This window comes from Pygoscelis adeliae, unplaced genomic scaffold (genome assembly GCF_000699105.1).
Source record: "Pygoscelis adeliae isolate BGI_AS28 unplaced genomic scaffold, ASM69910v1 Scaffold282, whole genome shotgun sequence".
In the NCBI taxonomy this organism is placed as follows: Eukaryota; Metazoa; Chordata; class Aves; order Sphenisciformes; family Spheniscidae; genus Pygoscelis; species Pygoscelis adeliae.
In genome coordinates, this window is record NW_008824352.1 from 117,940 (window position 1) to 130,977 (window position 13,038).

Consider the following 13,038-nt stretch of genomic DNA (forward strand, 5'->3'; position numbering starts at 1 on the left):
ATGCCCTTAACTTTCACCTGTTTGAAAGGTTCGTTGTCGTATTAACTTTTTCTTTTCCACTAATGTTATTCTGATGGCTGTCTGAAGTGAAATAATGGTTGCTTTTCCTGGAAACACGGGGTGTAAAGCATTGCAGTCTGGTTTTATATCCTCCTGGTTTAGATCATTAAATTCTCAGGGCTTAAGCTCTTATTTCTTGTTTTTCAGTGCTTATAAGAGGATCTCCTGGGGCCCTATTGTACGACCAAATACAAATAATACATAAATAAAACAGGATTGTGTATTTGTACTGCGTGCAGTCTGTAAGGATTACTTGTATATAACATTTTGTGGTATTAGGCCCTTAGCCATTTTGATCTGTCCCTTCTACCACTCTTTTAGAAGTGGCTTTTCTCTCTGCTCAGACAACGCTTGAGAGATGCTGCCCTCTGGAAAGAGGTTTCTCCAGCTGCAATATTAACTTCTGATTTTTCTACCTTTTCTCTGTATCCCTTTGGCAGTGTTTTAATTTCTTTACCTGCTTCTTTCACCACTGTTCGTGATTAGTTAATACAGTTTTAGTGATAGTTCAGTTATTGAAGCGATGGATAATACAGACGGCAGTTATTACTTGTCAGCTAGTGCTGCCTATGGGGGGAAAAGCTCTTTTAATGTGCTTGTAGACGTTTTAGTTTTATGAAGTACTTGAACTTCAAAGCTATACATCCTAGATCATTTTAGAAGTCTATTGGAGAGTATCAAAAATGAGATTTAAACAGGAGAAAACCCCTCCCTTCATACAGGCGTTCATTGCTGTAAGAAGAAACGCTCGCTGAAGCATTGTACTTAATGCACGTTAGAAAATATTGTGATAAAAGTAAACTGATAAGGTTTCATCCTCTCCGCCAAACTGTTCTTGCACTATTGCGTTTACTCAGCTCTGCCAGCACTCCTCGTGCGTTCAGCCTGCCAGCCTGAGCTTTGAACCATTTTTTGGTGGCATTTTATGTTTAGTCCCTCTGCAGAATGAGTGTAAAATAAATACTTTTCTCGCAGGAAAAGGGTGTGCATGCCTCAGCCCGGTTCCAAAGTGGGAGAGAGAACAAACTGTTAGAGTTGTAAGAACAAAGCACGGAGAGTGGTTAGGGATTAGCCCCTAAAAAACATTTTTTAGATTAGAGAGGGAAGAAGTGAGATGGTCCCAGCACTTGCAGGCACAGAGGTGCAGGGCAGAGGGTGTCCCCACTCACCCTGGCTTGCAAGATGACAAGTGACTGGACTTCAAACACCAGAGGAAATGGGAGGGAGGGCTGGCAGACTGCTTGATGGTGGTCGTTGCACATGGATGTCCTCTGCCAACATGAGATTTTTTGCAAACGTTTGCATTTTTGCAGAATTTTTGCTGGTCCAGTTGGGTTTTGGTCATGTCTGTGTGCGTGTCCCCCTGCCCCGAGCCAGCAGCAGCTGGTGGTGGCTGTGTGCCACCTTTCCACATCACAGCCACCACCAGCTTTCACATCACAACCTCCCTTTGTGTTGGTGGCAGCCACTGGGAAGCAGGACAGCTCCTCCAGTTGCTGTCTGTAATTCGTGGCCTTCCCTGAACCTTCCCCATCTGCTCTGGCAGTTGCAGGGATGATTTGGGAAACACTCAGGAGCGTATAAAAAGTTGGTAAGTGCTGGAGGCTGTGCCTGTGATCCCAGGAGGAGGCAGGGCTCCATAGGGTCAGTCCCATGTTTATGAAGCCCAGGGGACCCGTCTTCTGTGTCGGCAAGAGGATTGAGCCACACGTGTAAGAGCAAGCAAGAAACCTTCCTCCGTGCTGCCTGCTGGAGAGCTGTCCCAGGGAGGAAAGTCCCGGCGACGGCCGTAAGTGCAGGGCTGAGGATTGGCAATTAAGAACTAACTGTGTATTTGTTTCTTCTTTAATAATCGTGTATGTTAATCTTTGCAATTTGATTTCATCCATTTTTAATAGAATAGACTTGGAGTTTTTAAAAATATATTGCTTCTACTATGTTTTGGCAAGAAACGTGAGCTGCAGGCAGTCCCCTCCAGTGTGGTCTCCTACAGGGGGCAGATGTGTTTGGCACATTCTTCTGCCAGCAGGGATGGAGGGGTGAACCAGTGTGACCCCCAAAAAAATAGAGTGGTCCTCTGAAGTCACAGCGTGGCAATCCCGGAGTCGTCTCTCTCCAATCAGTTGACTTCAATTTTTGCTGCTAAGATGCTATTCTTTTTTTTTTTTTTATTGCTGCGAGTGGTCCTTTCCAGCCTCTAGAAAATGTTTTTTGTCCTGTTGGAGATCTTGTAGAGGAATTGAACCTTGGGAGAACGCTTGGTGGCATTTTCTAAGCTTGCTCCAAGCAGTGTGGCAGTACTGTAAATGACACTTGTCACACGTGCGTCCTCCGCGGTAGCAGATGCCCTCCTGAGCTGCCAGCGCTTCAGTTACCTAAAGGTCTTGCCCTCGCTGCTCAGCAGAGGTGACGTGCAAAGCTCTAGTCGAGCCACTTCACGCTTGGGCTAGGTATAAATATTTTTCATTAGTCTGTAGGAGCTTTCCATACATCTATTGATATCATTCACTACCCTTAATTCCAGCACTTGAGACCAGTGTCTGCCTGGTCCAGTCTCCCATTATCTGTATGTCGTGTTCAAGTTCCCCAAATAGCAAGTGTCTGCTGTCTGAAGATCAAGTGGATTTTCTAAGACTTTCATCCCACAAATGGATTTCCTGGGTTTTATTTCTCCCTGTGAAGGTTCTTTTTTTCCTTTTTTATATCTGCTGCAGAGTATTCAGCCAGCAGTGGCGATGCTGCTTGTGCTGGATTTAACAGGATGCGCTGTCCCACTCCCTGTGTGCTCATTGCCAAGCTGTGTTTTCTATGCATGACAGAGACGTCCAGAAATCTGCTCTTAATTTTAGCCCAAAACCATCCTTCCAGAAAAAGACACCCCTAAAGGCTTCACTTCATGGTGGACTCCCCGCTCCGATGATTGCACTGGGCACCCGACCTCCCACTCTGAGAACAGGGTCTGGATCAGCAGCCTTTGGTAGGGGCTGGTGTTAAAAACGTGATTTTATTTACTGTTGCCTTGGAGCTGCCTGCCTTTGTTTACCACTGTGAGCTGACCTTTGGGGAGGCATTTCTTGATTAATTGGGTATCTAATCACTTCAGATGACTGACAGGCGTGTGCGTATCAGTTTTTCCTCGTTAGGTATTTTCCTTCTGGTTTCTTCTTTCCCTGTTACATGGCAAACGATGCGTTTATTTTTTGTATTAGTTCCTCCATTGTTTTTCTCTTTAATAATTAACTGTTGATTTCATACTTGCCTGTTGTGTCTTGGCCTGAACCTTTCTTTTGCCAATTCATTCAAATCATAAGAGCTGCAGTATCTTGTTCTTAAGGATGTGCTTATAAACTACACGCAAAGCAGAGGCCAGATATTTTAATTCCTGTAATATTTGGCCTTCAATAATCATTCCCTCAATAATTCTTTAAAGTTACCCTCCACAGACTTTTTAAAAAGAAGCTCCACCTCTAATTTATTTTCTCAAAACACTGACTTCTTGTAGGTATTGAATCCTCGCTCATGTTTATCCTCTGGAGAATTTTGCAGGTTTACCGGGTGCTTTAGGCTCCCAAGATGACGGGCGACAGGCAGTGAGTGCATTGGGACACTTCGGCCTGCATTGGGTTTAGATCTCTGTACGTATGTACCCTAAAGACCTGCCCCTTGCTCTGTTCAGATGTTAGCGGGAAGAAGACGACGTGCCTGTTTTTTATTTGTTTGTCCTCTAGTTATTTGTTAGTAAATAATCTGGAATATTTCCATAGCAAACTGGTGTAGAGGAAAAATTTTTTTCACTGTGGAAACCATAGAAATGTGTTTTAGTAAGTGATGTTTTGGTTTTTATACAGAGGGCAAAAGTCACTTACGTGGCACGTAGGTCAGAGGCTCTGAAGAAGTAAAATGTGGCTTGGGGATTGGTACTGGGAATTACCGGTTTTATCTGGGGAGGGGTAACAGCATGAACTTTTTAATAGCCTTGGACTGGAACTCAGGGTCCTGGGATCTGTCCCTGCCTTGCCCCTGGCCAGTGGGTGCTGTCAGAGGTTATCGCAGTGGGAAACGGTCTGAGGTTTAGTGATGGAAAGTTCTGTTCAGTAGCAGATCTCCTTATTAGCTTATCCTTCTGGGTTGAAAAATATAATAAACGGAGTAGTGTGCATGCTTCCCACGCATGGCACTGAAGTTCAGGTCACCTTGCGCCACAGGCATGTCATGGGTAATAGGTGAGGGAGAATATCTTAACTCAATCTGAGTCTAAGCCTGGACTTTCTGGAGCCGGGGAACTTGATTCCAGCCCTTGCTGCGCCATGAAGTCCCAGCCCTGGGATACAGCCTGGCCCCAGCTGTGGAGCCTTGGGTTGCCGTGTATTCGTTACGGTGCTCTTTTGTTCTAGCTAAACTGGTGCTTTTGTCACGTTTTACAGTCTACAGTGTGCCAAGGAAGGAAAATGAGTTAATTCAAAAAACAATTTTGCTGGAAGATTGCTCTATAAATAAATTCCAGAGATAAGTGGAATAAAACATTAGTGGAAGATGAAGGGAAGGAGAGAGGAAAGATGGAAACAAGCAGATGTAGGCAGTGAGACTGGATTTGTTCCATGGCCCAGTGCTTATATTGACAGTAGAAGTCCTTTTGTCGCTAGTAACTTCTTTGGTGAGCAGCCCTTAGAGGGAAAATCAGAATAACTCCAAGGAAAGAAGTTCTCAGAGTGCTGTCGGCCACTCTGCACAGAAATAAGTCGGGTCTGGGCATCTTGAGAGGCACTAGTGTGATGAGGAGCTGCGGTGCTCAGCAGCGGGATGGAGAGGACAGGTCCGTGCAGGGATGCTGCCAGGCAGAAGTCCAGCTGCCCTGCTGCAGAGGGCAATGAGGGGCGGAGGCTGCTCTTGTTAGCGCTGCAGCTACTGTGTTTTTCGTAATGGTTTGCACCACACTTTTTATGAGGCTAGGTCATAAGCAGGGTACTTTCAGTGTTTCCCGGTTGTGATTTTAATAGTCACTTTGTGCTTCCAATAAAATGTTCTGCGTAACTGATCGCGGGAGAGCCTTTTGTCTGTGGTGTTGTACCTAATGTGCTGGAAGAGCTCACAGACAGGGGCAGACAATGGTCTGTCTATTCTTGTTCGTCCTGTCCAAAAGTCACCAATGCCAGATGATCCAGCTGGAAGAAATAAAATATCTGTATAGCAACTGATGGTGAGATTTTTATGCTGGAGAAGCAAATCAAAGAGAGAAACTTCCCAGTTATTTTCCCATTAAGTTAAAGCTCCTGTAAAAACAAAGTGCCTGGGATATACAGAAGGAAGATAAGCCTTTGTACAGCGAAAGGTGGCTCAGCTCACAGATGCTGCAAGTAGCTTTCTTGAGCCACAAGTGAGGTGGCTCCTGGTTTGGGTCTGGTTAGTTTTAGCCCCTGGGTTCTTGGAATAAATTAATGATTTTTACTTTTTTTCTATTTGAAGCTGTGTGGAAGGCTGGAACATCCTCCCTGTGTCAGAATGTGTTGCTAATGTAGTTTTTCCTTTATTTCAGCAACAGCGCACTGTTTATAGGCTGACACTGGTGAAGGCTTGGAATGTGGATGAACTCAAAGCCTATGCTGACCTGATATCCCTCGGTAAACCAGACTTCATCGAGGTCAAGGTGAGCTGCACAGAGCTATTATTTTTTTTTTTTTCCATCAGTATTTTACTCTTTTCCTCCCTATTGCCCACACCCCCCGTCCCGGTCTTAAACTTATACGAGTAAATGCAATTCTTCCAAAGATTTCAGTGATGCATAAGGAACATATCTCTTGCTTTTAAAGTTAGGCAGCCAGGTTTCTAACATTTTATGTGTGCACTTGGAGCAGTCTTCACTGTTACGCAAGACAAGCTTTGTACCAGCCAGCATCCATTTCTGCCCAACAGAATCATAACCCTCTGGTCTTTTTTGTATTTCTCATGAAAGCAGAGACTGATAAATAGATATTCCCTTCTTTTATGTCAACCAACATTTTAAACAAAATATTCTGGGACAAGCTGGTAGTTTGTGGTTTTCTTCTTCCCATCCTGGCCTTGAATTCTGCCAGGGGAAAAGGTGATAATGTCTGGTTTACTGATGTGGTATTTGTCAGGCTGTGCAAAACAGGGGGGGAAATATTACCCCCTGGAACTGGAAGAGCTAACAACAGGAGCACGTGAGATACAGCAGGGCAGGAGGTGCTTTATCTTGGGATTAATCAATTTAATATATAAAGAATGTAAAAAAGGCACATTACAAAGTGTTCTGTAAAGAATCACTATCAGCATTTTCATCCAGCAACTCCCCTGCAGACCAGCTCGTTTACCTCAGGTCTGTATTTTTGCAGCTGTATTACTTCTGGACTTTCTCTTTCCTTTCTTCTTCTCTCTCTTCTTTCTCTCTTTTCTTTTTTAACCTTTATTTACTGCTGCTTTGAAGAAAAAAAAAAAAATGGAGTTTGCTGCAATTTCCTTATGAAACAAAACCCAAAGGTTTTGATATTATTAGCGTTGAGAGGTCTCTTTCTCTCTGAACATGCTGCTGAAGTTGATAGCTTAATACAAAATAAGATCTTGAGCATGGTTTGGGGAAAAAGCCTCAGTTTTACAATGTGTATCAGACCGTTTTATATTCCTCAGGTAAAACCTAGCAGGAGGAGTGCTTCTGTGGGGCCCTTCCCACCTTGCATCTCCTGAATCTCTTACTGCAGCCTGTACTGCAGTAGTACAAGATCCCTTCTTCCAGTGCGCAAGGAGGGCAGAGGTGAGTGTCCACGCCAGCGTGGGGTATGAGGCTGTCAGAGTACGTGCTACTTAGACTGCTCTGTCATGTGTAGCTACTTAATTGGCAAAATGAGTCAGGTGTAAGTTAATCAATGTTTCTGAGCACAGATTCCCCTGAGCGCTCTCCGGGGCGAACATCTGTCTCCTCCAAGGCAGAGGGCTGCTGTTCCCTTTGGGGAAGGATTCAGCCTGGCAGTTGTGGTTTCCCAGGGGCGTGGAGCTCAGCTCTCCCAGCTGCTCTTCCCTGGCAAAATGAGGCCTTGCACTGCCAGGGAAATAGGTGGGAAAAGAGATGGCCACAGAGGTATTCCCAAGGTGGTCGTAGATGTACTCCTGACACTCTTCTAGCTGGGACGGGCTCCTGCCCAGACTGCTTCAATGGAAAACGTCGTCGTTGCACTCCAAGTGCTTCAAAGTGCTTTACAGATCTCAGCCAGCAAGGACTTTCTCTGAGAGAGGGATATTTATTGAACACTTTGCCCTGTTTGCAAAAGTATGAACTGAGGCAGAGAGGGGCTGCGTGACGTTCCCCAAAACCACGTAGCACAGTAGTGTAGCTGGGGGTTCAGCGTCACTCGTGTACCTGCCAACACCAGCTGCAAAGGGGGCTCAAGGGGGTGCAGGACAACGAAGGCAGAGGGGTGTACCTGGCACCTGCTGGCCACATGCTGTTAGGTGGGTTTGGGTCTTTTTGTAGAGTGGTACGAGTGCAAGTTTGCAGGTTTTGTTTTGTTTTTTTTAAAAAAAGTGTATGCTGTTTAACGTTACTTAATTAAATTTGCAAGTGGGATGCTTTGATCTAAATGTCACTTTTTTCAGCAATATTCCAGCAGGTAAGTGAAGTTCTGCAAGTGCTGGAGGACAGAAGTGTCTACCAGGGTGCTCATCCTTGTCATATCATGGGGTCTTCTTCAAGCTAAGGGACAGAACATCTCATGCCTCAGTTTCTTCTTCCATGGATGCTTTAGCATTGTGCCTATACTGTGGCCACAAAAGCACTCTGTAGCTGGCATGTGGAAAGTCTCTTGTCTTTCCAATCCCAAGAGCGCATTGGTCAGGGACACAGGGGAAACACGTTTAAGCCTTTTCAAAGGATGCAGCATCTGTCTCTCCCTTGTCTCTGCTAGTTGCTGCACTTAGGCTGGGAGCGATGGGGAAAGTCTTCCCTTCCCTGGTTACAGCTCATTAAAAACCACAGTACAGCGTTTCACAACTTCATTGCGATCTGTATACTCAAAGTCCAAAAAAGTCTTCTACAGGTTGTTCTTCATTTCCAGTCTAGTGGAGGGAGGACGATTTTCCAAAGCTCTCAAAACCATACCACAAGTCTGACAGCAGCTAAGCCCTGCAACACAGAAGCAAGCAGCTGAGTACAAGAAAACACACTGATTCCTCTTCAGCTTCAGCAGCAAAAATGAATTGTCAGGGCGGTGTTCCACCTCGTTCACCAGCAGACTCTGAAATAGTCTCCATTTTTTTCCATTTAATTGAGCTTTTAAATAGAGCTGCGCTGCCCCGTTATCTTAATTTTGAAGACAGGAAAGCAGGGTTCATATACTTGGAAGCATGAAGCACGCCGTTGCGAGCAGCATTGCTGGAGCACCCATTTGCAGCAGGAGCTGAACTGATGTTAATCGCCGCCTGAAACAAATGGTGCAACTCTGTGCTGGCACAACGTTTGGGGTTAAAAGCGATGGAGATGCCATTTAAAAAGTCACAAAACTTTGTGATGGCTTCCCTGGAGCGGAGGATTTGCTTGACACTAGGTTGTGTTTAAATAGATCCTAAGTTGGACAAAAGGTCTTGCTCACAGATTTTTATATGATATGTTTTTATGAGAGCAAGGGTTTTTTTAACAAAGTTGCCTTTATTCCTTGCCTCTTTGGAGCAAGTGTAACGTTCTAAATGGTGGGCACTTGGTGCTCTGCAGAGAGCAAGTAGCTCACACGAAATACAGTATTAGCCCAGTCAGTCACCTTATTTGTTTCACATAGTTTCATCTGCCGGTTCCCACTAAACAGCAGCGTTTGTAAAGTGCAGAAGATTTGGCTTGACAGGGAGGCGCAGTGGCTTTCTCCTCTCGCTGCACTGTCTCTGCGACTTGGAAATGTGAGGGGGTTACATGGTTTCTCACCTCAAGCATGGAACCAGTTTTTCCCTTTTCTTGGCCAGGAGTAAACGGTGTGTTCTGGAGTGGCTGATGAACAACGAGTAGAGTTGCTGTGGGGTAGTGAGAGAGTCCAGGCAAGTACCAACAGGAGAGGCTGACAGAGGGGATGTCATCTTAAGGACGGCTTTCTTACTTGGCTGTCCTTCTCTGAAGTGTCGATTGATTGCTGGTGGGGTGGTGTGCCCCCTGTGCTGCTGGTGCCTGCACTCAGACCCTTACTCCATGGTCTGACCTAACGAAATTAGTAGGTTACCCTGCTTTGCGTTCGGCTGTGTGCTCTGCAGACAGCTTGTTTTCATCCGATCTTCATTAATCCTGGCTTGCAAAGCTCTTGGCCGACACCCTACCCATGAGATCAGCCTTCTCTTACAGCAGGGTCACTGGTGCAGATGGCTGCTGCAGTGGTTTCAGAGGCACCTGAGCTGCGCTATTGGGCAAACTGGAGTCGAGAATGCTTCAAGGCACTTCGTTGCTTCTGCCTGTGCACCTGCGGGGTGAAGCAAAGAGCTGGGGTCTCTGTCCCTGCGATGTTTGACTGCTCTGGACTAAAAGGTGAGCAGATCTCCTTCTCGGCAAAGGAGAACAGCAGAAGAGGGGCTGCGTCGTACCCCCCCAAAGCCTGGGAGTTTGTGACTTTGCAGGCAAAGTGTACGTAAGCAGAGTGACCACATAGATACAATCCCACAGCATTCAAAGAGATGCTTGATGCAATAGTACATAAAGTCAGGAGTTAAATGCTGACCCAAAGGAAGACAGGTAGGGTTGAGGTGTGTTCAAATCTAGTACTCGTTATTGCCGTCGGTGTTGCCTTTCATGCACTCTATGTATTGATCTGCACTTGGACAAAAACGCCTGCCAGCGTGTAACTGGCCTTTAGTCCGGCCCCAGCAGTTCTGGTGTTCACACAGTGTTTGACCTGGGAATTTTCCCCAAAAGAATTGATATTTTTGATTAGAAGTAACTTCTTGTGTTCCTTTGAAACATATTGAAGAATCTATTTGGCATGTGGATAAGGCTTAGCTTTTTTTTTTTTCCCCAAAACCCCAGCGTGATAGGTTAAAAAGGCAAAGACCAGGTCCTGCTCAAAGCAAATAAACAAAAGAATATTACAAGGTATACTGCAAAGCATCTGCCAGAAAATGAGGCTTATCTCAGTGGGATTTCCTGGTTAAAGACTTGAGATAAATGACGTTAATTTAAAATGAATGTAGCTAATCCCCTGTTGCTCCGGAGAGGCTCACGGGGTGGAGTGGATAGAGATTTAGATTCTTGCAGAGCTTAATACTTGTTCTCATTTACGTGAGTATCTTACAGCGGTGTAGCTCTGTGGGACCCTATTCTCTGATTTAAGCCAATAGAAATTAGCCTTGATTACCCTTGTGTAAAACCCAAGTAAAGGAAGAATCAGTCATGTGGTATTAAATACACATCAATTTTATTTATTGCCTGAGTCTGTTTTAATGCCATAATGTCACTGTCACAGTTGTACGAGGTTGATTGTTATATTTAAGATCTAGAATGTGCAACTCATCTTTTTGCAATGTTACCCTCTTTTTGTTTTAGAAGCCAGAGGCTTGTGGTGACATGCAGTATTTTGCCACTTGTATTCCTTCTTAAACCAAAGGGGCAAAAGGATTTTGAAGCGAAACGTAAGTGGGTCCTAAAGAACTCATTCAGACGTATGCAAGTGGAGCGTGCTGCAGGGTCACGTTAGCACAAGACCAGATGAGCGCACAGAAACGCAGTCTGGACCTGTGGCCACTGCAGACAGATCACGGAGCCGCTGGGCACGCTTCCACCTTCAATCGTGGCTGTGTCCACGCATCCGCTCCGCACTGTCGGTAGCTTTAAGGTTGTACACATGCAAGCGTGCACGTGAAGTGCTCGGCCTTGCAAACGTGGCTTTGCGTTTCAGAGCTGCTTCTGCAGTGGTGAGGGGGATCTGGTCAGAGCCGCAAGTGGAACAACGTCCCCGGGGAAGCGGTCTTTATTTGCTAAAGTGAAGCTTCATCTTGCAGCTCTCGGTAGCAGCGTAGCTTCCTGCCTGAGCAAAGCCTTGCTGCTTCTCTCCATCTGTTTCGATTTAAGAAAGAAAAAAAAAAAAAGCCTGCCTGGCTTGTCCTTTGTTCAAGGGCTGTTCATACCGTGGTGCTGTCTGAGGGCAGGGCTTGGGCAGAGCGGAGATGAGTCGCGGTGCTGCACAGAATTTCCTCAAACCTTTATGAAATCAGTTTTCAGCCACTTGAAAGCACTTCTCCCTGGTGATTGTTCTGCAGTTCTGGCTCCAGCACAGCACCCTCGCGCTGAGCTTGTGTTGGTGGATGGGCTCGGTGTCTGGCAGAGTTAAGGATGGTGTTCTGGGACTGCAGCTCCTGCTCTTGGTGTCTGAAGCTTTGCTACAAAATTAAAATGAGCAAGTTAATGTCTGGAAGGAAGGACCAGAGGGAAGTATCTGTCCCAGTCTGCTCAGTCTTGTCATATTAAACAGTAAAGATTATTTAAGTGCTTAAAATAATGAGGAAAATTAACTCTGCTTTAACGAGTTTTTAACTGCATGCAGCAAGAGGTGATTGCCCCCACCTGTCAAAAAGCTGTTCAGAGTCTTGCTGCCATTCCGGTCTGCATTTAGATGAAGAGAAGGGAAAGTTCAAAATCTACTGTCTTAGTGCGTGCTATAAAATAAATCCAAACAAAAAAACCACTGACCACTTGCTCTTCTCTCCTATCTGCGAGGCACGGGTGCAACAGCCCGCCTGCATATCCCATGGATAAGACATGAGGTATGGATGGTCCAAGGTGGCCAGGTAGGCAGTGGCAGGGCTGCATGGGGCTGTGCGTGGGGCTGTGCCACCTCCCCATCTCCCAGGCGTGCTGGAGAGCCGCAGGGCAGTTGGGCACCCGAGGGGTCCGGCTCTGCTGGATAAATCCCAGTTGCCCTGAACTGCCGTGGAAAGATGCCTCCGGGTGGGCCCTGAGCAGCCTCTGCTGAAAGCGGCTCCATTTGTTATTAGCGTCCGGGTGACAGAGGCAGGGACCCAGCCTGCTATTTCTGTTGATCCAGCTAAAGGTTACAAGTTACTAGTAGATGTGTCTGAGGAGTTTGGTTTGACATCAGTGGGTTTTTTCATCCTGTGAGTACATAGTAAGGCTTGATAACAAGTTACATTGCAAGCATAGGTGAATGATTAAATTTTGAATTTCCAAGTGACCCTGCCACACAGTTTCATCGAAAAGTCAGTCTTTCATCCAAACCTGTGTTGATACAAATACCTTTCTGAATTTGAGGAGGAATTTTTGCAGTCCAGCACTGGACTTGGCTACAAATGTGGGCTTGGGTGCAAATGTAAGCCTGATGAAAATCCAATTTAAAATGGATTGTTCTCATCTATTTTTTGTGTTACAGTAAAGGTTAGTATCCAAAGTAAGTGGGAAGCGGGCATGGACATAGCATTAGGCTTGTGAGGCTTTTGGATACGACCAAGGGAAGCTGTAGAAAATAAAGAGTGTATGGAGACTGGTTGTGTGTGATGGCCCAGTGTTGCTGTGCTCAAAGAACAGTCTGTAAATAATAACTTTCTGTCCGTGGCTCTGAGCGCTTGCTGGCAGGAGGAGGGCTAGCACCATGTACTGTATTTTGCAGCTGGGGAAACTGAGGCAGGGTAGGAGCAGGTCGTAGCAAAGCAGGTCACTGGCTGAAAATTCACCTCTTTTGCCTTCTAGTCTAAGTCTTTCTACTCCTCCCACCTGCCTCTTTGCAATCTCTCTTTAACAGGGCATGAGGAGCAGGGGGTGAGTGATTTAACAGTGGCCATTTCTCTCTCGATACCTATATGGCTCATTTTGAAGAGCTGGAATGAAAGGCTGCGACAGCATTTCAGAGTTTAGCTTTTACAGGAGGAGTTCCTTTGACTTCAAGGGAGCTGCTGAAGATTTATGGGCTGCTGTAGCACTGATCTGCATGTAGCCATACGTGTGGTGCATCTGGAGAGCTGGTGTTAAATATTGGGGTTATGCTGCGTAAC

The 13,038-nt window shown here is 45.7% G+C and overlaps 1 protein-coding gene across 1 annotated transcript in view; it reads left to right on the forward strand.

Moving 5' to 3' along the window:
- Positions 1 to 13,038, forward strand: part of LOC103912867 (S-adenosyl-L-methionine-dependent tRNA 4-demethylwyosine synthase-like) — a 107,965-nt gene that overhangs the window by 74,345 nt on the left and 20,582 nt on the right. Inside the window, exon 13 of the mRNA XM_009319274.1 lies at positions 5,594 to 5,704. Within this exon, the coding sequence (XP_009317549.1) occupies positions 5,594 to 5,704 (111 nt within the window). The remainder of the gene's footprint in view (positions 1 to 5,593; positions 5,705 to 13,038) is intronic.